At 35.7% G+C, this 24253-nt stretch overlaps 1 protein-coding gene across 8 annotated transcripts in view; it reads right to left on the reverse strand.

Annotated features, from left to right (window-relative positions):
• DMD (dystrophin) overlaps window positions 1-24253 on the reverse strand; it is a 1840970-nt gene that overhangs the window by 524282 nt on the left and 1292435 nt on the right. For all 8 annotated transcript variants that reach the window (XM_045507265.2, XM_045507267.2, XM_045507235.2 and 5 more), the window contains one exon: window positions 15615-15732. In XM_045507265.2, coding sequence (XP_045363221.2) covers window positions 15615-15732 — 118 coding nt within the window. The remainder of the gene's footprint in view (window positions 1-15614; window positions 15733-24253) is intronic.

The raw sequence follows: 24253 nt of genomic DNA on the forward strand, positions 1-24253 counted from the left end.
CTGCTAATTGCTCCTGTGAAGGAAAAATACTGCAAACCATATTAGTAAACAAAGAGTGCTAAAACCATCAAGTCATCAGCCACTGCCACCCCCCCCCCCCCAGGGAAGACAAGCCTGCAGCCCGGCCTCTGCAGCCACTCACAGTCGTGCACCATGAGGGGACTCAGAATAAGAAAGGACAGGATACTGGCCCTAGCTAGCTAGGTGCTTGTGAAAGGAATGAATTCAATGAGCCCAATGTTTGCTTCCTCTCATACATAGAAAAGCACTGAATTCTTTAACTTGAGATGCCTGGTTTTCTTTAGTTAACAAGTAATCTTTTAACGTTCCAACTACCTGGTTTTTGTTGTAAAGCTCCTATATATCTTAGCTCCTCCCCTACCTCTTTGGAGCAGTCCCTCAGAGTGATTGGAGAGGCTGTCATCCCTGGCTCGAAAGGTTTCGAGTCCTCAGAAATGTCTGCCAAATAAAACATAACTCATAACTTTTTCGGCTGTGCATTTATTTCAGTCGACGCTCCCTTGCCCCACCCTTCCTATAAAAAATTTTCATTATGTACATCACTTTGGAGTGCCCTTCCCATTGCTAGATGGGATGCTGCCTGATTCATGAACCATCTAATAAAGCCAATTAGATCTTCAGATTTATTCAGTTGTTTATTAACAATGGATAAATGAAAAAAAAAACATGCATTTATAAAAAAAATACTGTTTATATTTCTTCTGTGGCATATATTAATTCTACCTAAATAATAACAAATACTTTAATGAAGGAGACTCCATTATTCCTTTCTTGGAATACCGTATTAATTCCTAGCCTGATTGATACCTTGTGTACTATAAGTACATAATCAACATCTGGTGTACAAATGTGTGAATAAAATTTTCAGTATTTTAAGCCTGTATTTGTCCTTCACATAATTTAAATATTAGTGCAAATTGTTAAGTAAAAATATTAGGTTTGAAATATAATTCAGCTTTTGGGAAATGAGTAAAATAATGTTTCAATCCAAATTGATTTCTTTGTGTACCTTATGTCCTTATAAAATATTTTCAGATTTACACATTTATAAAAGAAAGTCATCAATGTTATCAGTTCTATTTCTTTTAAAAGAGGGTCAGTCTATACTTAATTTCCTTCTACAAGCTTGAAGGTGAAAATTCATTTACTAAGCACTGAAGGGGAGCAGAATTTGTCACCCCAAAGTATGCCTCTTTTGTATAAGGATAATTTTAGACTGATTATTTTTAAGAAACAGAAAAGGAAAAGGTCTACTGACCTAGTAGAAGTTACCCTTTTGTTAGAGACAGTTACATTTATAAGGGAAATCTCTGTTTGTAAGGGTGTTTCCCTCTTGGTATCAGGAAAGGAACTTTGACTGTAAATCTTAGAATCTCTTAAAAACTCTTTTATCAATGGAGAAGACAATGACTTAAATCTGTGTAACAGCCTTATTCTTGTTTACTGTGCTCTTCTAGATAAACTTCTATAACTAGCCTTCATCCCCAACATCTTTTGTCTTCAACTTAAGATGGTATTTAAGGTGGTGAGTTGGGCTATTTCAGGAATTACTCAGTTTTCTTGGGTGTCTCCCATGTATACAGGAGGAATCCATGTTATTAAACTTTTGTTTGTTTTTCTCCTGTTAATCTGTCTGGTGTCTCAGCCAAGAAGCTAGAAGGGTAGAGGGATAATTATTTTTCATTCCTCACATCACTTAATGATGGTTCTCTAGGTACTATTCTTAATGTAGGTACTTTACAGGATGGTGCCTTAAGTTGCCTACCACTTATATGACAGAGAAACTTGGTATAGTCATTATTGCACAAGTTAAAGGATTTATTTTATTTCTGATTAAATTACACTAAACCATATATGAACATAATTTAATGCTTTTCTGTTATTAGCATAGTATACTGTAATACTGAAGAATCTAAATTTTAAATGAAATAATAACTGTCCAGTTATTTTGGCATACTAAAATAGAATACAAATTTTATTAGTCTGAGTTTCAAACCAGCATTATGGCATTTTCTTAAGATCTTTTTATTTGAATTCTTTAAGGATGCCAATTCTGTCTTAAAAAAACAACTTGGTATTCTAGTTGAAGGGGAGCAGATTATACCACCCCCAATATGGCTCTTTGGCATAAGGATTACTTTAGTTTGATGAGTTTTAAGAAACAGCAGACAGGGGAAAAGCTCTGAAAACTGGGCAGTAGTTACCCTTTTGTAAGAGATATTTGCATTTTAAAGGAAATTTCCATTTGTAAGGGTGTCCGCCTCTCTGTACCAGGAAGAGAACGTTGACTCTAAATCTCTAGAAACTCGTATCAAAGGAGAAGACTTGGACTTAGGTCTGTGTAACAACTTCACTCTTGTGTACTGTGCTTTTTCTGGTCACCTCCTATAACTGGCCTCCCTCCCACCACTTGCTTTATCTTTAGCTGAAGATGGTATTTGAGGTGGTGGCTCGGGCCCTTTCAGGGAGTTACTCAGTTTTCCTGGTCTCTCCCATGTAGACAGGTGGTATTCAAGTTATTAAACTTCTGTTTTTCTCCTGTTTATCTGTCTTTTATTATGGTAGATGTCTCAGCCAAGAACCTAGAAGGGCAGAAGGAAAACTATTTTTCCTTCCCTATACAGTCAACCATTTTTATCTGAACCAGACATTTGTATATACCAGTGTCTTTAGAGGATGGAATTCTGAATTAGGAATCTGGCTCCTGTATTCATGATAAATACCTATTACATAATCTCTAGCTCAAAACATATATTTAAAGTTAACCTGTTTTGAATGGCCATGCAACTTGCTGGTGTATATATTTAGAACCAGGACACCAAAATAATGAAATGATACCATTTCATCAAAACATAAACAAAATATTATTAGTACTGTTAAAATAAAGCAACTCCCAAGTGTCTAGCCCAGATTTTGGTACTAACTGATGCAAACTATCATGGTCAGTCTGGTTGTTTTAAGTCTTAAAATATGTACAACTCATTACCTACCTAATGAAGTGTAAAGCCAGCGAATGTAATGTTTTTAATGGCCATAGCACATCTTGCTGGCTGCCCCGAGTCGATATTTATTCTACTTCCCCTAGAGACAACAGGCTACTTAATCATACACTGTTGGCTTTATATAACACAAATTCACATTCTTAAGCTATAACATGACTTCCTGATTTGAGTTCTCTGAATCCTTTCAACAGACATCATGACAAAAGGAGAAAGAAATTTTCATTAAAAAAAAAAAAAGATAAAGAAAATCTGAATACAAATTTCTACTTTCAAGATTAGAGGGAGGTCCTTGAGGTTCTAAAGATTAAGAATTCTCTATTTACATGTTATTTCCACTTTGCTCAAATCAGCAGGGCCACCAGAAGTGAAATGAAGAACATTTCAAATGGCCTAGCACGTTTTTGGCAAGGATGAGAGGTATGTGAACTGGAAACAGACCAAGACGCTTTTAAAATCTTTTCTGTTTATAAGAGATTGTACTAAAAAGACTCTCAATCTCTTAAGATAGAAAAAAAAAAATCACTCACCATTCCAAAGTCTGGATGTGTTTGCTTGTGGGTTTTGTTTGTTTTTTGTTTGCTTTTTAAGCAGGGAATTTTATTAATCTCCTCAGGCTAATTCTTTCTAATGGTGAGTCCTGGTCAGAGATGATGATGGCAGCTTGTAGCTTTGCACTATGTGCCAGCTACCCTGTGAGACAGTTCATTCAATCAGTCCGTATTTATGGCATGCTTGTTATTTTCAGAATAAAATGCTAGAATTACACGAATTCAAATATAAAGGAGTCACACTTTGAAGCTCACAGTTTGGTCAGGGAGATAAAACCTACTAGGGAGAGACTGTCCTCAGAGAGACAGAACAATTCTTGGAATTCCTAACCGCTGCCATTTAGTAACTTACAAATACGGCAACAGGAGAAATAGACTCGCTCCTGCCACCTGACCATCTCTGTCTAAACTGTCAGTGAAATAGAACAGAGTCTCCTGGTGGAAAGGTTTTTTTTCCTAATATATGTTGGCTACCTAGCTTTCTAAGATGGCTTAAAGGTGACTTTAAGAATGAATCCTTCTAAGGATCTTTAGCTCTCATGATTCAGTAAACGCCTGATATATTTTAACTTAATTGAAATAAACTATCACAAGTTAATAAATAATCTATATAAATATATGTCAGTAGTACATATAAGATTTAATATGAATATATACATACATGAATATATAATATAGTTATATATATAAACCTGTGCATATATGTATACATTTATTTATTTTACACATATATTTATTTGTAAACTTTCAATAACTGAATCTCAAATGTTGCCTCCCTTCAGCATAGGTTCAGGGAAAGAACATCCATCTAACATCCTTTGTAGAATCAGAAGACTTAAGTTAAATCCCTGCCATACCATCTGCTATGTGACCTTGAGCAAGGTATTAATAACTATGATCCCTGGTTTCTGCATTCATCTAATGAAGACGATACAGTTGGTCATCCATATCCGTGGATGCAAAACCCTCAGATACAGGGCTGACTGTGTTTATTGTGCTTCACCATTTTATATAAGGGACTTGAGCATCTGCAGATTTGGGTAGCCAAAGGGCCTCCTGGAACCAATCCCCTGTGGATACTGAGGAATAACTGTATCAACTTTAGGTGATGTTTTGGAAATTAAATCAACTCCTAGATGTATTAGAGAGTTCTCAGTTCAATACATGTAAAACATAACACAGATCTCTAATGTTATTTTTATTTGTAAGAGGAGATATTTTAGAATTTGAGTAGAATCTGACTTTGCCAAATAAACAAGTAAAAATTTTAATAGCTCTAAACTGTCTGAAATGTTTCACATGTTCTGGAGTTCTCTGGGATGTGTTTTCAGTTACCAAAACGCCTAGCCACTGAGAGGGAAACCTGGGCATTTTGGGTACCTGCCAGATGCTAAGAAAAAAATTAATCCCATTCGACTTATTACTATGTGCCACAAAGTATGTCTGGCATGGTGCCCAACATTGAAGGGTACATAACCTGATGTTCTAAAACTCTGAGCAATTTACAAGTACTAGTAATAGTTAAGAGCATTCTCCCATTTTATAGTCCAACAGGATTGTGCCTTCCCCTTTTAGTGGTCCCTACAATGGATAAAACTAAAGCAAATCCTTAGGGAGGAGCTGGTAAAGTGCAATTGTTTCAAAAGGCCAACACGAGCCTATATATTCCTATGTTGTTCATATTACCTTATCTTTCTGCACAATTACACTTGATGTTCACATTTTCAGGTTGACTGGATTTTATCAATTCATGGCATAATTTTCTGTTTAATTATAGAGAAAGGTGCTTTCCACTCATTCTTATTCTGTGCATTTGAGACCCAATTTTATCTTTTCAAACTTTCTGTTGTTTAGCACACATTTTTCTGATAAGTGAAATTAGGCTGGCATATGACTCTCTGCCTTTCCTTCCCTCCACCAATTTTTTTTTTTTCCTGAAAGCCAACTGTTGCTCAAGGCAGCGGTCTGTGGCTCCTGTATTAAAGAGAAAGATCTGATTCCAATGATCAGGCTGACTGTTTCTATCACTGCTCTATAGACTTCGTAGGGGACTCTCAACAGAGTCACTCCTGTGACCCAGAGATAGACTACTAACAGATGGTAACAAAGTAGACTAGGCAGTAGCTGGAAATTCTAAAAATAGAATGTTATGCATAAATATTTTTGCTTTATCTTATTAGTGAATATTATTTTTCTCCAAGGCCCTAGACTGGAATTTAAGATAATCAACACTCTCAGTGAATGAAGATTTCTTAAGCAAGTACTAAATATTGTGTAGAAACAGAAGAACGATTCCCAATCTTCATGTACCCATTTTCTAGATGTGGAAAAACTCTTGCCCTTATAGTGGGGCTCTGTCATTGTTGACACCTAGAAGACCTAGTAGAACTCTCAATGATGAAGGTAGCTGATTGTTACGGACTGAATGTTTGTGTTCCCCTAAATTCATACGTTGAAGCCCTAATCTCCCATGTGATGATATTTAGGGATGAGGCCTTTGGGAAGTAATTAAGTTTAGGTGAGGTCATGAGGATGGATCCCCATGATGGGATTAAGTCTCCTTATAAGAAGAAGGAGAGAACAGAGCTTTTTGCTCTCTGAGAATTGGCCTTCTGTAAGCTAGGAAGGGGCTCGCACCAGGAACCGAATCTTCTGGCACCTTGATCTTGGACTTCCCAACCTCCAGAACTGTGAGAAACAAATGTCTATTATTTAATCCACCCAGTCTGTAGTATTTTATCACAGCAGCCCAAGATGACTAAGACCCTGATATTTGTATAGTGATTTGCCAATAGAAAAGGGCTTTTCCTGATGTCATTCTATTTAATCCTAATAGGAATCTGGTATAGAAGGCATCAGAGCCCAATTTTACAGACAAAAAAAAAACCCCAAAAAACAAAAACAAAAACAAAAAAACAAAACAGAGAGAGAGAGTCAGAGAGAGTAAATAATTTGCCAAGGGTCCTACTGTCATTAAAGGGCAGAGCCAGAACTTAAACCACATCTTCTCATCTTACATTCATTGCTTTCAGCACCACATTACTCTTAGAATGAAATTGAGAAAAGACATTCCTATGTTTTTGTTTCACAAACATAAAAGTAATAATCATCACTGTTATCATTATCCCATAACCAACTACTAGCTGCCTAGGTCCTTCTGGTAGGCCTCCAAACCTCAAACAGCTTTCTTTCCAAAACCCATATTCTCCATGTGGAGCCAGGCTGAGTGGACCTGAGAGAATTATCAACAACTCCAGCAGCTATAAAAAAAAAAATCTTGGTGGGTTCTTTTTCCTTTCAGTGTGCACACGCAGGATAAAGGGCACACACCAGTCTGCCCTTTTCAGGGGAAACGGTCTGCCATTTTCAGGAGCAGAGCAACACTGACTTTTGCTGGGGTATTTGACAGATAGTCAAAGCAACACGGGATCATCTTTCAGAAAACTTTCATTTTACGGCATGAAAAATCCTGTGGTAGTCAGCTCCAAAGGGGTCCCCAATGATCCTAGCCTCCTGGTATCTATGACTTTTGGAGTCTCTTCTTCCTCCATCTCTCTGTATCAGGGCTGACCCATGTGACAAATAATTTGCCGAAGAAGTAATAGTATGAATGCTGAGGCTGAGTGAAAAAAGGCATTATAGTCTCTGCCTTTTACTCATGGTTGACTAATTCTGGGGGAACCCAGCCACAAAGTCACAGGGACACTGAAGCAGTCCCATGGAGAAGCTCAGTAGAGAGGAATCAACCTGACAGCACCACCTCACAAACGATATGAGTGAGCCACCTTAGGAATGCATCTTCCAGCCCCAGGCGAGCTTTCACATGACCGTAGCCCCAGCTGACTACTATCTGCGACCTCATGAGAAATCCCAAGACAGAACCATTCAACCAAGTCACTCGTGACTTCCTGATCTAGAGAACCTCTGAGAGATAATAAATGATTGCTGCTGTTTTACGGTATTAAGTTTTGGGGTGATATATTTGCATCAGTGTAACTACAGACTCCTTTTACTGACTGAAGTAGAATGAGCCCAGCTCTGTCCTTTGTATGTAGAAAGGCCACAATCCATTAATTCTGCTTACTTTATAAATACTTCCTTTAAGGTAGATACAACAGAATAAAAACTAGTGGCAAATATTTTGTTAGTTTGCTTTAAATCATTAATGGGGATGTTTGGTAAAGAAAGAAATGGTAGGGCCCAAGTAATCCCTGCACTATTTCAACACTTGAGGAAAGCTGAGAGAATCTTTTAGGAGCAGTCCATGGTACATATCTAACCTTTAGCTTAGCTTCATCTAAACTGCATGGTATCACCAGGGAGTAATATTCCTCCTTATGCTCAGAGGTACCAAAATATAACAGAAATTTGGGACTTTAGTTGCAATGCCTCATTAGGCCAGAAGATAAAAATGCTAGCCTCTGACAATGTGGAATTTCCCCTGTGAACACATCTCTTTCTGTTTTGTATTTGTCTTATCAGCTTACTTTGTCTGAGTAAGAGATTTTTTATATTTATTCATCACCATTTTTATTCTATCATACCAAAAAAGAAAAAAAATCATTTTCATTAATTTGTTTATTTAATAGTTATGTTCATTATGTTTAGTTTTTGAAGTGGGTGAATAAAACATTTGCTAATTCAAATCTTTCCCTGTAGAAAGAAACATGATGAAAAATTAAGCAGTTAGTAAAAAATGCTATTTATGTTCATAATTGTAGCTACATCACTTAAATTAAAATATATTTATTTTTTCTGATTACACACTCATAAGAAAGATTAATAATTAAATATAGTCACAGTGACTAATTTGTATTTTAAATCCTATTCAAATATATTTTGATATTAATCCTCTTATAAAATTAAAAAATGAGATATACTAAATTATTTCATGACAGATGCTAAGTTTAACACAACATAAGTAAAATTCTATGAAAAATATATACTTTTTATAGGTAAAATTTTTAAATGTATAGTTACAATTATTCTAATAGAGCTATGAAATTCATTAAGATGTTAAAGGTCATGTCTGTTATTTAATGTATATTTCCAGGTACCCTACTAACTGGATACTAATGAAACTTAAAGGAATCATGACATATACATATGAAGAAACACATGGGACTGTGAACTTCACTGTAATGGTTAATTTTATGTGTCAGCTTGGCTAGAGACTGATGCTCAGTTCTTTGTTTAAGTATCAGCCTAGAGGTTTCTGTAAAGGTACTTTTTAGATGTGATTAACATTTAAATCTGTAGACTTTAAGTAAACCAGATTAGCCTCCATAATGTGGGAGGGCCTCATCTAATTAGCTGGAAGTCCTTAAGAGAAAACACTGAGGTACCCAGAGAAGGAAATAATTCTGCCTCCAGAGGCCTTCAGACTCAAGAATGTATAATCATTTCTTCTCTAAGTATCCATCCTGGTTGACTGCCCTGAAGATTTCAGACTTCCCAGTTCCCACACTGGTGTGAGCTAATTTCTTAAAATCTCTCTTTCTTTTTCTCTTTGTGTGTGTGTGTATTTAAATAAATATAAATATATATATTAAAAAATATGTTTGCATCTCTCTCTGGAGCATGCTGACTAAAAAAACTCGCTACTCCTAGTAAATAACAATGGAAGAAAAGATTAATACTAATAATATATGTACATGTAGTATGCAGTAAAACTCTTGTTTTTGAAGTAGGATTGAGAAAGTGATATTTTGTTTAACCCTTGGTATAACACCAAGGTCCACTATACCAAAACTTATGCTATTAGACAGCAGAAGATACAGAAAACAAAATACAGTGCAAAACCTATAAACTCAGTCTTCTGTGTGTGTTTGTCTAAATGCACCTATATTGCAAGTTACCACTGCGAGGGGTGGTGCTAACTCTTGCCACATTTAAGAAATGTAAGCCAAGTTCCAGGTTATTCCTTAGGTCCGCTTTTCTTCTCACCTGGTACCCTGTCTCTGTGCAAGCTTATCCACTCCCGGTAACTTCCAAATCTGTGTAGAAGTAACTTCACTCCTGACCTCTCTTCTTGTATTTTCAACCATTACTTATTCTGGCCATCAGCTGTCTCTTAAGCACATTACATTATCACCCATAATCAACTCCTTTTCCTGAGTTTGTCTCTGGTTATATTACCATCTTCCAAAGTACTGAATCTCAGAATCTTATGAGGCAAGCACTCTCTTAGGTCTTCAATTCTACACATCCAATCAATGTCCAAATCCTATATGCTAGCTCCACTGCATATCTTAATTCAATTTTTTTTTCCACTCCACTGTCACTGCTCTATGTTGGCCTCTCTTGGCTCCTAACTGGTCTCACTGACTCCATTTATTCCCTTATCCTCCAAAACTTACGCATGCACACGCGCACACACTCCTACAAATTCATCCGTCACACCATTGCTAACCTAAGTCTAATTATGTATTCTCCTGTCATCCTTTTCTGAAATACTCTTCGCTCTCCAGCCTCTATCTGGTTTTCAAAATCCTAATCAAATTTAGGATTTTTAGACCAAAATTTAACTTCCTGGAAGCATTCTAGGACCCCTCATTCAGACCCAATCTCCCCTCTGTTGTGCTGTCTCTCAACATTTTGTAATACTTCTCTACTGAAATACTTACTTACCCTAGACAGCCTTGCCTGGATATATTTGTCCAAATATCACATTCAATTGTGAGCTCTTTTAAGACAAAGGCTGAATCATTTGTCCCTGTATCTTCTCCATCACCTCTGATATTAACTAGCGAAGAATAAGCATTCAAATATTTACTGAATTCTGGTTGCCAGTGGCATCCTGGTGGATGTAAATTTTGAGAGCTGCCTGTAGTTATAACAGGTTGACAGCAGGTGCTAGATGTCAAAAGAAGGAAATTTATATGGTTGACTCCACTTCTAAAATAAGCAACTCTCTAATAGACAATACCTGAGAGGAAGATATTGGCTGGCATTTCATTAGCAATAGAGATTTCATAAAAATGTGAAGAACAACAAAGTCTTTTTCTTTCACTATGAAGGATTTCATACATTTGGTTGCAGCAATGAATGATGGGTTGACAAAGCGGCTATAAAACTGTCAGTTAATTCAAAAATCTTGTGAGAGTATTTTTATTCTCATACAGCAGAGCATTCTCCTTTTTACAGCCCTGCATATCAGTTCTTTAAGCAATACAATATGAATTTATATTCTTAAAATTTATATGATGTCACCAAATTTGTCAAAGAATTCTGGACTGGTTTGAGAAAGTCTCAGCCGAAAAAATAATTTTAAAAGGAACAACTTTCTCTTAAGACTTGGTGTTTTGTTTTAGAAGTTTCTCACCTGGTTTAGCTAATATAAGGCCATATATTATTCCCCCTTCCTATTCTCCCAGCTCCAGCTCCTCTGTATCAAATCCATCTCACCATGATAGTTATCTACCATTTAATGAGCCTGTAGTATGTGCCAGGTCTCCACTTTAGGAACATCATGTAATTTTATCTTTATAATCACCCTACCAGCTTCAGTATTATTATTAACCCCATATGACAGATAAGGGAACCATGAGAAGTGAATCCACTTGGTCAAGGTTGAGCAGCTAGTAGCTTATTGAAATCCACTATGCTGTACATTTACAACACATGCAGGAGACAATCCTATAATTAGACATGCAAATGCATAGAAGACAACAGTATAAACGGGAACAACCAAATATTATATCCAGATTATAGTAAATTGAACTTACTCCTAATATTTTAAGTTCTCAAATAAATATATCTTTCTACTTTTTGACTAACAAGCCCTTACCATTTCATGTGCCTCAGGCTTTAGAATACAGACATCAGTTTAAATCCCAGTCCCTCACTTCACATCTTACTAGGACCTGAGGTATGTTACTTAAGCTCTCTGAGCTTCAGTTTCTGTCTCTATAATAATATCCACCTCCTAAGGTTAGAGTAAATATTGAAAATGAAGTAGCTTATATCAATTGCCTTGCTTTTTGTAGTATTACTCACATAAAGGCTTTTCCAAATATTTATTTAATTCTATTTATATATCCAATTCTATCTTTTTCCTTTTGATCTTTTGAAAAGCTCTCAATTTTTTTCTTTTTTTTTCTTTTTATTAGTGGAAGAACCAGAGTTACCAAATAGCTTACTGAATGCTTTAAATGCTTTTGCACTAAGCATTCAAACAACTCAATTTGATTCTAATTAAAATAACAAGAGATAACATTCACTGAGCTCTTATTATGGCTCAGATCTAAGTGCTCTTCATGCATCATCTCATTTAATTCTCCCAACCTGTATCTTGAGGTATATACAAGTAATCTTACTTTATAAAGGAGGAAACTGAGATCAGATAGTTTACTGAGATTAGTTGGTTGTTCAGAGTCACAAAGGTAGTAAGCCAGCCCAGGCAGTTTGTCCTTCAAACATGGAAGCGCCATTGACACAGATCTTTAAAATGGTAATGATGGGAGTTACTGAGGAAGAAGCTACAGAAGCAAGGCTCTCAAATACAAATGTCAGGTGAGCCATGTTCACCAATATTAGTTGTGGAATAAACAGAGCAATAAGAGAGAGCAGTTCTCTCTTTCCATATCCTCCTTGCTGCTATGAGAGGTATCACCGTCCTAAGCTTCGCAATACTAATGGACATGAACATGAGTTTTGCATAATTCAGAAACCTCCAAGTAAGCAATCTGAGATTCTTCTTATCGGTTTCCAGTCTCTTTTGTGGAAAAAAAATGACCAGGATTGGTAGACACATTCAGCAACCAAAGCACTGAAGGAAAATGAACAGTTTGACCACCAGAAACAACAAGAATTTTTCACTTGAAAGCTCTTAGAATGAAATTTATTCTCTCACCTAGATTATTACATGATTTCCATAAATATAATCACCTTAAAACAACAGATACCACGGAGATAGTTTTATACAGTGAAACATGGTTGGTATTTTGCAGACCCAATTACTTGAGATTTTACCATGGATATTACTTGTAGAGAAGAATTGCTTTTTACTGGACTTTTCTCTTGACAAATTTAATAACTATGTATAGATTTCCCCAAATGTTCAAAGTTATGAACTGGGATTTACCAAGGAAGGAAATACTATGTTTCAATATAGTATTATATACTTATTGAATATTTTTTCTTTATTTAGCTGATTCCTTTTTAAGTATTTCTGGAAATTTCAGGGCAATGAAAAAGTAATACTGAAATGTTCAAATAAGAAAAAACAATTTTACGAGCAAGTATTTTATTTCTACGCATTCCCTGAAAACCAAATCTATACTAAGAAAAATTCTATGTTGAATACGAGTGAAACTTTATGAGTATTGAATTTTCATCCCATTTTATAGATTTCAAATGAAGAGATAGACTGAAGTATAGCAGAGCTGCAAATGACATTGTTTAGATAAACGTATCTTGTCAGAATTATCCTGGTAGCAGCATTAGATGCTCCAGGCATATTTAGAACTAAGATTCTGACTTAGGCTCTTAATGAACAACATGACATGTCTCAACAGACACTTGCTTTTAAGAAAATGCTTTTTTGGACCATTTGCATTGGACTCTTTCCACTATGCTGCAAACATTCTTAAAGGTATTCATTCCTAAAAGACAAAAGCTCAGAAAAACAGAACTTTTTAAATCACTGGATATTAGCAGAGAGAGACAAATCTGCCCTCTGGTCACTCAATTTTAATCTAAAACAAAGTCAATACAGTATCAAAAAAAGATTGCAAGGGATAATGGAAAATGTTTAGACAAAGTTGCATGGATACCATAAAATAAATTAGTGTTATTTTCCTCTTAGGGGAAAAAAAGAAGTTATTTTTCATTAGTAAAATAACGAATGACTTTCTATGCAGTATACTCAGATTTACATAAACATCCTTGCCAAATTTCCATATTTCTCACTCAAGAAACAGATCACTTAACTGTGTAGTGGGAACTCAGTCTGGTACTGAGTAAATCACTTGCTTTGATTACTCTTTTGGGCCTGTGTGTTTCTATCTTGTGGGGAAGCCTCATGGCTCCAGTTTGAGGGAGGAATACTCTACTATATCAATTGGACAGCTATCTGTGTTGGTCATTACAAGGCAAATTTGCTCTTGTCTTGTTGGTTAGAGAAATGACATCCTATAAGTTACACAGAACTACAGAACTTAAGAGCATTCTTCTTGTCCAAATTACCTGTAGAAGAGAGTAACTAGTTTCCCACTAAATTAGTTCCTCTTCATCCTGGGCTCAAGGTTGGACAGTATTTTCCAGCTTCCCTTGCAGTTAAGTGTGGCCATGTGACAAGTTCTAGCCAACAAATTATCAACAGAATTAATGTGTACCACTTGCAAGACTGGCTCACAATCAATTCCAATGATCAATATTCATTTCTCTTCTGCCTATTAAATGCATAAGACTTTGAAGTTCCGGACACAAAAGTTGGAAAGGGCTTGGGTCCCTCAATGATTTCATTGGAGGGCGGCTTACTTTGGACTACACCAGAACAAAAAGTAAACTTCTACTGTGGTAAACCAGCAAGATTTGGTAGCTTACCTGGTGGCTAGTGTTACCTAACTAATACATTAGCATATATCCAACAACATTGAGCAACATTAAAGAGTTAAAAATTCAAAATCAGGAAGAGCCTATTTTGATTAATAATCACTACAAGAGAAAGAGGAAATGTCTTTAGGAAGTGAATCAAAACATCCATAATTGCAGACTGAGAAAGTATTTAGTCCTAGACCTTGTGATTAAGGTCATTAACAAAAATAACAAACCAAGATGGGAAGTGGTAGACATACTAAAAGGAACATAGACTTTCATGACAGAAAGAGACATTTACAAATTCTAAGCTCTGTTCTTTGCTTGTTTTGTAAGCTTGAGCAATTTGAATAACCATTCTCAGAAACTGTTTCCTCATCTATAAAATGCAGATTATGAAATTTAGCAGAAATTTGTAAAGATTTTATACACACACACATACCACACACAATGCATACTGCCTGATACTTAGGAGGTACTTAAAAAATAATAGTTATTATCACTAAATACTTACCTAAGACTATTAACATTTTTCAAATATGGACCTTTTATTCTGGTTACTCTTTCCCCTCCCCCAACATACTGGTAGCCAGACATTCTGCCTCCACTTCCTTCGGGAAGTAAAGTCACAACAGAATATATATTATGAAGACATAGATTCTTGGTTTTTAAGTTTCAAAAGCTTAGGCCTGGTATAAGACAAAAGATTTGGAAAGGAAAAAGATTAAACAAAGGTTTTCCCTACTCCTACATTAGAAAAGATATTCAACGTTGACATGTGTCCCTGGAGGAAAGGGAGGAAACCCAGGGAGGGCTAAGGGAATCTGATAACAGAGCTGACCTGGGCCTCATGTCTGAGGTGAGTCTCTGATAAAAACAGGATGGAGAGCAGTTTCCCCTACTCTTGCCTCTATCCCTCTTCCTGACCCCACGCACAGCCACTCTGAATCACACTGCGTGAGAAGAAAAGTGTACATGCGATGTCTAGGCAGATGGGCCTTAAACAGCCTCCCAAACTTCATGCCTGTAGAGCATGAGGAATGGAACTGTGATCTCTGATATTACACAATGAGGGTATCCAAGTAGCAGAGAGACATCTAGATCTGAAAGCACCACCGCAGACAGGGATGAAAAGTGGTTCAGGAAGCCACTGCCTCCTTGGACCAACAACCAAGGATGTGAGGGAGAGACTGGCATCTCCGTGGATACTAGCCCAGAAAAATGACAACTGAGAAGCAACTGTTCTGCCCGACCCATGCTCACTACACCCATCACTCCGTGCTTTGCATCTATGTAAGCATGGATTGACGAAGATCGTATTTTTTTCTATTCCACAGAATTATTGAAAGACAACATTATGAACTGAAAATCTTAGTTGTAATAGTTATACAGCTATTCAGCACTATTTTTATAAAAGTGATAGAGGAATATGAACTTAAGTCATTATTGAAACTTTTCATACGTCTTTCCTTAACTTTCACATACCCGTTAAAAAAAGACTTACTTCGATCAGTAATGATTGTTCTAGCCTCTTGATTGCTGGTCTTGTTTTTCAAATTCTGGGCAGCAGTAATGAGTTCTTCCAACTGGGGGCGCCTCTGTTCCAAATCTTGTAGTGCTGCCTGAAGGAACAAATGTAACTTAATAGACGTTCTACAGCAATGTGCATTCCTTTTACGGATTACAAAGTAAAGTGTAATTTTCAAACCAACTAAAGCACTTTTAAGAACAAAAAAGATGCTACTCGATATAAATCTCTAATGTGTAAATCTTTATAGAGAACAATTTAAAGAGGAAATGTGTTTCATTTTTACATATCAAAAATATTTCAAGTGGAAATCTTGATTACAGATTTGTTTCACTATTTAAGAGCTTAGAGGGAGTCAATTCACAGTATCTGGGCTTACTTAAACCTATATATGAGTGTCACGAATAAGAAATGTAATTGTGAATTACGACAATGTATTTAAAAGAAAAATAGCTATTTATACCTGTAATCTCATTCTTTGCAGTGTCAAAATTAAGGTGTAGTTTTTTGGGAGACGAAGGTAATTAGGTTTTTTTTTTTTTTAATGGAGGTACTGGGTATTGAACCCAGGACCCCATGCACGTTAAGCACTCACTCTACCACTGAGCTATACCCTCCCCCACTTAAGGTGTATGTTTTAGGAACAGAAAAAGCAGAGAAGTGATTTAAGAGATATAACTTATTTAACTTCTTTTTGCCTGAAACTCCTCACCAATAAAATGAGAAGATGATATAGATGAGCTAAACTAGTCTTTCCTCAAATTTGACTCTGGTAAAAATCACCTGATTCCTTTGCCTCATCCCAGAATGAATGAATTAGTAGGAAGAAGGAGACTGGAATCTGCATTTTTAATGAATTCTCTACTTCAATCTTATGATCAGGCAAGTTTGGAAAGTATCAGACTAGAAGTTAGTATTTATATTTTGATTATAACTGACTTTAATACTGCTTTAGATAAAAGTACCAAATAGAATGAAGTCTGTCTATATATATATAAATAATATTAGATGATAGGTAGCAATGTTACTCTTAGGAAATTCCTCCCTCCCTCAAGTGTCCATCTATTGTCTCTGGCATCCACTCTCTCTACACTAAAGGGCCAAAATCCCAGAGATGTTTACAAAGAAGTTTGGGAAAACTTCGGTATCTCTTCTGTTCTTGTACATTTTATTTTAATTTTGGAAGGTATAATGAATGCTTGTTATTAATTTATAACTACTTATGTGACAGATGTTTTGCACGTTTTCCTATTTTTATTCTCCTAAAAACCATACTAATAACTAAGCCATCAGTCTTTACGGTTTTAAATCCGATGTTCTTTCTACCACCACATGAGGCAAAAGAAAGTGAGAGGTGAAATGTGGCAGATGGCAGTGTTTATGAAACTTAGTTATATACTATGCCTTTTAACTGCTGCTGGTTTTCTAATAACTTTTGTTTTTGGAAAGGCCAAATTTTCATCATTCTGTAGTGCTTCTTTGGTGAAGAGGTAGGGGGGTAGGTCTTATAAGCTCAGTTGCTTTTAGTAGTATAAAAATAATGGGAAGAACTTATCCAAACACTTATTATACACATTTATTTTGTGTATTTTCCCCTCTCTGTATTGAAAAACTGGAGGGGCTAACTTTTAACAAATTTTCCACATTTGTAAGCTGTGATTGCTCAGAAGAAAAATCCAATTTTCAGGTTTCTAACTTTTATGGTTTCTTTACACAAAACGGTGTTTGAAATATGGAACAAATTGCCAAAGACAGCTATTGAAGTAAGTAGCGTAAGTCAGTTGGAGAGTACTGAAGAAACTTTAAAGTAGGAACCATATAGTAGCAGACAAATTTTATGAAATAAGATGTTTTCCAGGGTTAGAATATTAGACTCTGGTCGTCTGTGACATGGTAAGCTGAAAAATACTTTGGAATCCCTGACTCTTAATGTTTAATACATGCAATAGACATCTTTAAAAACAGACTTACCCAGGAACCTCAGATAAAGTCATATCTTCCCATCAAATTTAACGAAGCACTCTAATTACACATAGCTAGCAAAGTACGCAAATTCATTCATTTACTCATTCATTCTTTCATTTTCTAAATATTAAGTGCTAGCCACTGTTTCAGGTGTCATGGATATAGCAGTAAATGAATGCATTAGGTATGTTTTATGCAATTTAAATAAAAAGTTGTGGGTTTTGATACTTGGGAATTTTTATATAGCAAAGATTATCTTTATCGTTGTTTTTCTTCGATTTAATATTAACCCACCCTCAAACAACCAGGCCATTCTTTGCTTCTCACTTCTGGATACATTACTCAATGATGGTTATACTTTTTTCTTTCTTTTAGGTTTATAAAGTTCATTTAAGACGTATGTTGTAGAAGTAACTTGATCAACTTTAATCTGAACCTGACCAGGCTCTAAATTAAACCTGACCACAATGAACAGCTTTTACTGCTGAAATTAGCAAGCATGTCAATTTAAACTTAAAACAAGCCATTTTCCTCTCTAATGAACAAAATAGGTCTCAGGGTATTGTGGAACCTGTTCTCTAGTTGGGTGATTCTCTAATTCTGCTGACAGACACATGCTTTGTAAGCACCTGAGAAGATTATTAATGACATCCTTTGAAGCAGCCTCCTTTAAAATCTAAGGAGAGTTAAAACTACAATAAAAGTATGCATTTCTAAGATATTTCAAAACAAAATGGTAACTTTATCCCACTTTTTGCTCAACACACACAAACATCCATTTCAAAAAAGAAATTGCACAATAATAATTATGTATATGTGTATGGAATTTATCAGACACTAGTATACTAATTAAATGGTGGTTTCTCAGTAAAGCAGAATGGGAATTTTTTCCTTTGATCTTCTTTTCAGAAATAAAGGGAAGGATCTGAATATGGCATTTATTATTTTTTGTTACGATATTACATAAACAGTAACCAAAAGACATTCTTGCTGAAAAACAGAACACATGCATGCAATAAGAGGAACATTTTTTTCATTTGGTTTTCTTTCGTGTGGATTCTATTTATTTACTATTATAATTTTTTTGACTTGACAACTTAATTTTATAATTCTGTAACTTCTCAAATACAATGACCTTCATCTCTATTCCACTGAGATACCCACAGATGAGAGGACAACTTAGATCTACTCATTACTCAAACTACCCACTACTAAAATATCCATCTACGAAATTCTATTCTCTGCCCCCAATCTGGTGCTCATACCAGATGTTACTCTCTCAAAAACACTGTTTCTACTCTAATCTTCATCCTCATATGACCTCCAGTCATCTACTACTGGTCAATTTCTTTCTTCTAAGTTCAGTGGTCTATATTTGTCATGCTAAACAAGTAGAATGCTAATTATGCTTATTTATTTTTCTGGTATGAGCCCAGATACTTACATCTTAAGTGAACACCGCTAAAACCTTTACATGCTTAACAGTACCTAAGCATGATAACAGAGCATGTCTATCATGGATCTATCATTCTGGAAGAAACAAACACAAGGGAAGGAAGAAATCAATGCTATTTCTAAGGAGTCATAAGCCAGCTACCGGGCTTTACTGAAAACAGCTTACCCCTTGGAGATGAGAATTCATCATGGACTCCACTAGCTGAGCAAAGATGGAGAAAAAATAATCTTCAAATACAAAGTGAATCAGAAGTAGTTAATCCTACTAAGTCTCCCCAGGGTTGAGAGAAATGGTTATGAATAGCAATCTTATGAAAAAGGTGGTTAAACAATGAAGCCATACAAACCATAAGTAGGTCATTTTAGGCTCTTAGAAAGAACTACACTTTGTATTGGTATTTATTAAAATGAAATTCTACCTAAATGATACTCAAATAGAAAACTATATGTTTACTTGAATATTTAGTATTTATATGTCTAAGACCTTTATCAGAAACTTGTTATATTTTTAGTATTTTTCCATAAAAATCAACAATCTTCACACTGAGAACAAAAGGTGGTTTTCAGATGTTGCCATTTTTAGGAAATAAGCATGAATTAAACTTACACGGAGACCTTGTACTCTTTTATCTACAACTTAAAAAAAATTAACATTAAAGATTGACAAGGTGAAAGGGTCTATATAACCACTTTATGTATGGAAGAAAACAAGCATTTAAGTCAGGGAGCTCCTAAATTGTAGCCTTTCTAGTAACTGAAAGAGATTTACCTGTGAGGATGCTAATCATCTGTCTAGCTTCCAACTGCCTCACTGAGCACCTTAATTCTGGCTTCTATTCTTACATTCGACTGTCTCTCCAAATTGGCCAAATCCAAAGTCATCTTTATTGTCCTCCACTTCCTCACTTCTCATTTACATTTTAAAGTGGCTTGGGTTTTTTCCTGTTGGGCATAATATCCCTATTTCTTTCAGTATTCTATCAGCATCTCTGTTGGTAACATCTTCATAAGCAACTTCTAACTGTGGATATCCTTTTCTCCTTCCTTCATTCAAGGAATATTTTTTTTTAAAAAGCATTTTACTCTTAGATAATCTAAAACTTACAAAAAATTTATAAGAATGGTCAAAGAACTCACATATACCCTTTATCCAGATTCAGTAATTGTTAACGTGATGCCACATTTTATTTATCACTTATCATCATTCTATCATTTTTATATATATATAATATCTGTATATGTAATATATATATATCTTGTTTTCTGAACCATTTGAGAATAATCTGCAGATAGCATGCCCTTTATTCTTAGATACTTCTATGTTTCTTAAAAACTAAGGCATTCTTTTACATAACCTCAGTTCAATTTCTAATTCAGGAAACTTAACATGGCTTTAGCACCATAATGTAATCTATATCCTTTACTCATAGTAAGAAAACTATCCCTTTAATTGCCTTTCATTTACTGAATGCATTGCATTTGTCATATCTCTTTAGTCTCCTTTAATCTGAAATAGTTCTTTGCCTTTCTTTGAACTTCTTATCATTGATTGTTTAGAAGAATACAGGCCAGATATTTTGTAGATTGTAGCCCAATTTAAGTTTCAGCAAACATTTTAAAGTATTTATGTTATGTTAGTCATTGACCTAGGCACAGGGGATACAGCAGTGAAAAAGGAAAAATTACTATTCTCATGGAGAAAATGAACTAGTAGTGAGGACAGGCAGTAAGTAAGCAATCATAATAAACTGAGGTGAATATTATGGTAGCAGAAGCACAGTGAGTTATCAAAGCATGCAGCAGAGATATCTAACCAAATTTAGTGGTCAGGGAGTGGCTTCTGAAGGAAGTGGAGCTCACCTGGTCTTCAAGTTTTCTTTATCTAAATCATACAATTTTTCTGTGTCTTAGCTCCATTTACTAAATTTTTTTCAGCTTTATTTGGGTAGATTTGACAAATAGAAATTGTATATAAAATTACAACTTGATGTGTTGATATATGTATACATTGTGAAATGATCACTACGATCAAACTAGTTAACGTATCTATCAGCTCACAATGTCACCTTGTGTGTGTGTGTGTGTGTGATGAGAACACTTAAGATCTACTCTTTTAGCAAATTTCAAGTATACATTACTACTAACTATAGTTACCATGCTGTACATTAGATCTCTAGAAATTATTCATCTTGTAACTGAAAGTCTGTAGCCTATGATTGACATATGTCCATTTCCCTTACCCTACAGCCCGTCACAACCATCATAATACTCTGTTTCTCTGAGTTCAACTGTTCTTAGACTCTACATATAAGTAAGATCTTACACTATTTGGCTTTCTGTGTCTGGTTCATTTCACTTAGTATAATGTCCTCCAAGCTCATCTATGTTATAAAAAATGGCAGGATTTCCTTCTTAAGGGTTAATAATATTCCATTGTGTATATACATATAGCACAATTTCTTTATCCATTTATCCACTGACAAGACATTTAGCTTGTTTCCTTATCTTGGCTATTGTGAATAATGCTGCAGTGAACATGGGAGTGCAGGTATCTCTTTGATATTCTGATTTCATTTCCTTTAGAAGTGAGGTTCCTTTAGAAGTGAGACTCCAGAAATGAGACTGCTGGATCATATGGTATTTCTCTTTTTAATTTCCTGAGAAACCTCAATACTATTTTCTATAATGGCTGTACCAATCTACATTTCCACCAACAGTGTATGGGGGTTCCCTTTTCTCCCCACCCTCACCAACAGTTGTAATCTCTTATCTTTCTGATAATAGTCATTCTAACAGGTGTGAGGTGATTCTCATTGTGGTTTTGATTTGCATTTCCCTGATGATGAGTGATGCTGAGGACCTTCTCATGGACCTGTTGGCCATTTGGATGTCTTCTTTGCAAAAAGGTTTATTCAGGTCCTCTGTCCAATTTTAAATGTGATTGTTTGTTTTACTACTGAGTTGTATGAATTCCTTACATATTTTGGACCTTAACTCTTATCACATATGGTTTGCAAATATTTTCTCCCATTTCATTGGTTGCCTTTTCATTCTGTTAATTTTTTTTCCCTTTGCTGTGCATAACCTTTTTGAGTTTGATGTAATTCCAATTCTATTTTTGCTTTTGTGGCCTGTGATTTTGGTGTCATATTCAAAAAATCATTGCCCAAAATAATGTCAAGACGCTTTATGCCTGTTTTCTTCTAGTACTTTTACACTTTCAGATCATTGCTGCTAATACCCACTGTGGTGGCCATAAGAATGTGCAAGCCTTTTAAAACTGAGACCTAACTGACTGAGGACTCCAGCTGCTGCATTTGGAAATCCATCACTACACAGGACAGAAGCCAAGCTTCCCACAGACTGCTCTCCACCAATGACAGAATGTGACAGAGATACTAAAGCAGAACCTTTCTTTGGAGATTTAGGGCTCCTCTGGCTGACTTGGGCTCAATGTCTCCTCAGCAGCTTTGCTGAACCTTCCTTAGACTGCACTCTGGGGTGTTTCTACCCATTTTTTTCTCCCTCTTTCTTTCATTTCAAGTCAGACTTACATTCTGATCTAATGGGTCTTCCACCTTCCCTGGATTCCTATTTATTTCCTTTCACATAGATAATTTCCCTAATAAAATAATTCCCTGTTTAATCTTACCTTGGGACATTTAATCTCAGGCCCCAACTAATACACCCACTTGTGCCCTTCTAGTCCATAAACCTCTCATCAACTGTTCAGGTCCACATAATATAGTGATTCCATGATATTACCACCTAGATGTATAACTCAAAATTATTGTACATTATTAATTCAACTCTTAAGATTCAATTCAAGTGAATTAGTATTTTTAAGTTAGCTCTATTAAAAACCACTGCAATTTTTTTTAAAGGGCATGACCATTATTTTCAATGAGCCTAGAATTTAACTAAAGGGAAAGATGATTATTTCTATGGTGAAGGTGGGGCTCTATTCTACACTTATAGCTCAAGAACACCAAGATATCAAAACAGGCCACCAGGAATCCTGAAAGACATGGCAAAATAAACTTCTGGGCAAATTTTCAGACTGTGGAAGATAGCAAAGCTAAGACAAAAAAAAAAAAAAAAAAAAAATTCAGCTTCTCTGAGTGAGAAATACCTTGGGTAGGCAGAGACCTCAAGCAGGGCCAGCTTCCTGGGCGTGCAACTCATGCAGTTGCTCCTGGCTCTGCACACAGAAGGGGCCCTTAATTGGTCTGTGCTGCTGTTGTCATCTTGACATTCTTTATTTTTTTTTTTTTTAACAAGGGTCCCTGCATTTTCATTGGGCCTCACAAATTATGTAGTTAATCCTCACCTCAACCTTGAAGTTAGCAGAGAATGAAAGTTGTGTATCTTGTCTGAAGCACTAGTTACTTAGTGACAGCAAAGACCACATTTAAATGCAAATTAAGTTATGTCCATCAAATGCCTTTTCCTTTTAGTTCCTGAGAACTTATTCTAAATTTCTGTAAGGAGCAATCACAGAGCTAAAAAACACGTTTGGGGAAAAGAATCTCTTTTGGTCAGGAAAAGTAGAAAAGGACAGTTGGCAGTTGTCTGAGATTAGATCCCACCAGTACCAGTGATTACTAGAGAAGCAATCATTGTGACTGTAGGCAAACTAAAGCAGGAGGCCTACCAAGAAAATGGTCAATCATCTGAGCAAAGAATTCAGGATCAAAAGGGGAACCTGTGGTTCCAGCAACAGTAATGGCTGCTGGGATCTCAAATTCCATTTCCAGTTCAAGCTAAGTATTAGTTTTACCTGCAGCTAAGGCAGCCCTGGGAAATACATGGGAAACAACTAATAACTCTACAAACAGTTACTAACTGGCAACTATATGCCAAGCACTCGTATAATATACACAGAAAAATAAAACTCAGCTTCTTTTCTCAAGGAGCTCATAATCTAGCAAAAACTAAAGACTCAGAAAGAACTAATACAGTAGGAAATAATATTAACAACACGGTGTTTGTTTATTGAGCACTTACTATGTGCCAGAAGAATCTATCATAGATTAGTGGTTAAGGGAATGGGTTCTGGAGTCAGAATGACTGGGTTTAAATCCTGGCTGCCATTTACTTGATTTATTATTTTCAGCAAATTATTTAACTACCCTCTTCTTCCTTTCTCCCACTGCAAAATGAGAATAGAGTATCTACCTTTTAAATTCATTATG

Source organism: Camelus bactrianus, chromosome X (assembly GCF_048773025.1).
Source record: "Camelus bactrianus isolate YW-2024 breed Bactrian camel chromosome X, ASM4877302v1, whole genome shotgun sequence".
NCBI lineage: Eukaryota > Metazoa > Chordata > Mammalia > Artiodactyla > Camelidae > Camelus > Camelus bactrianus.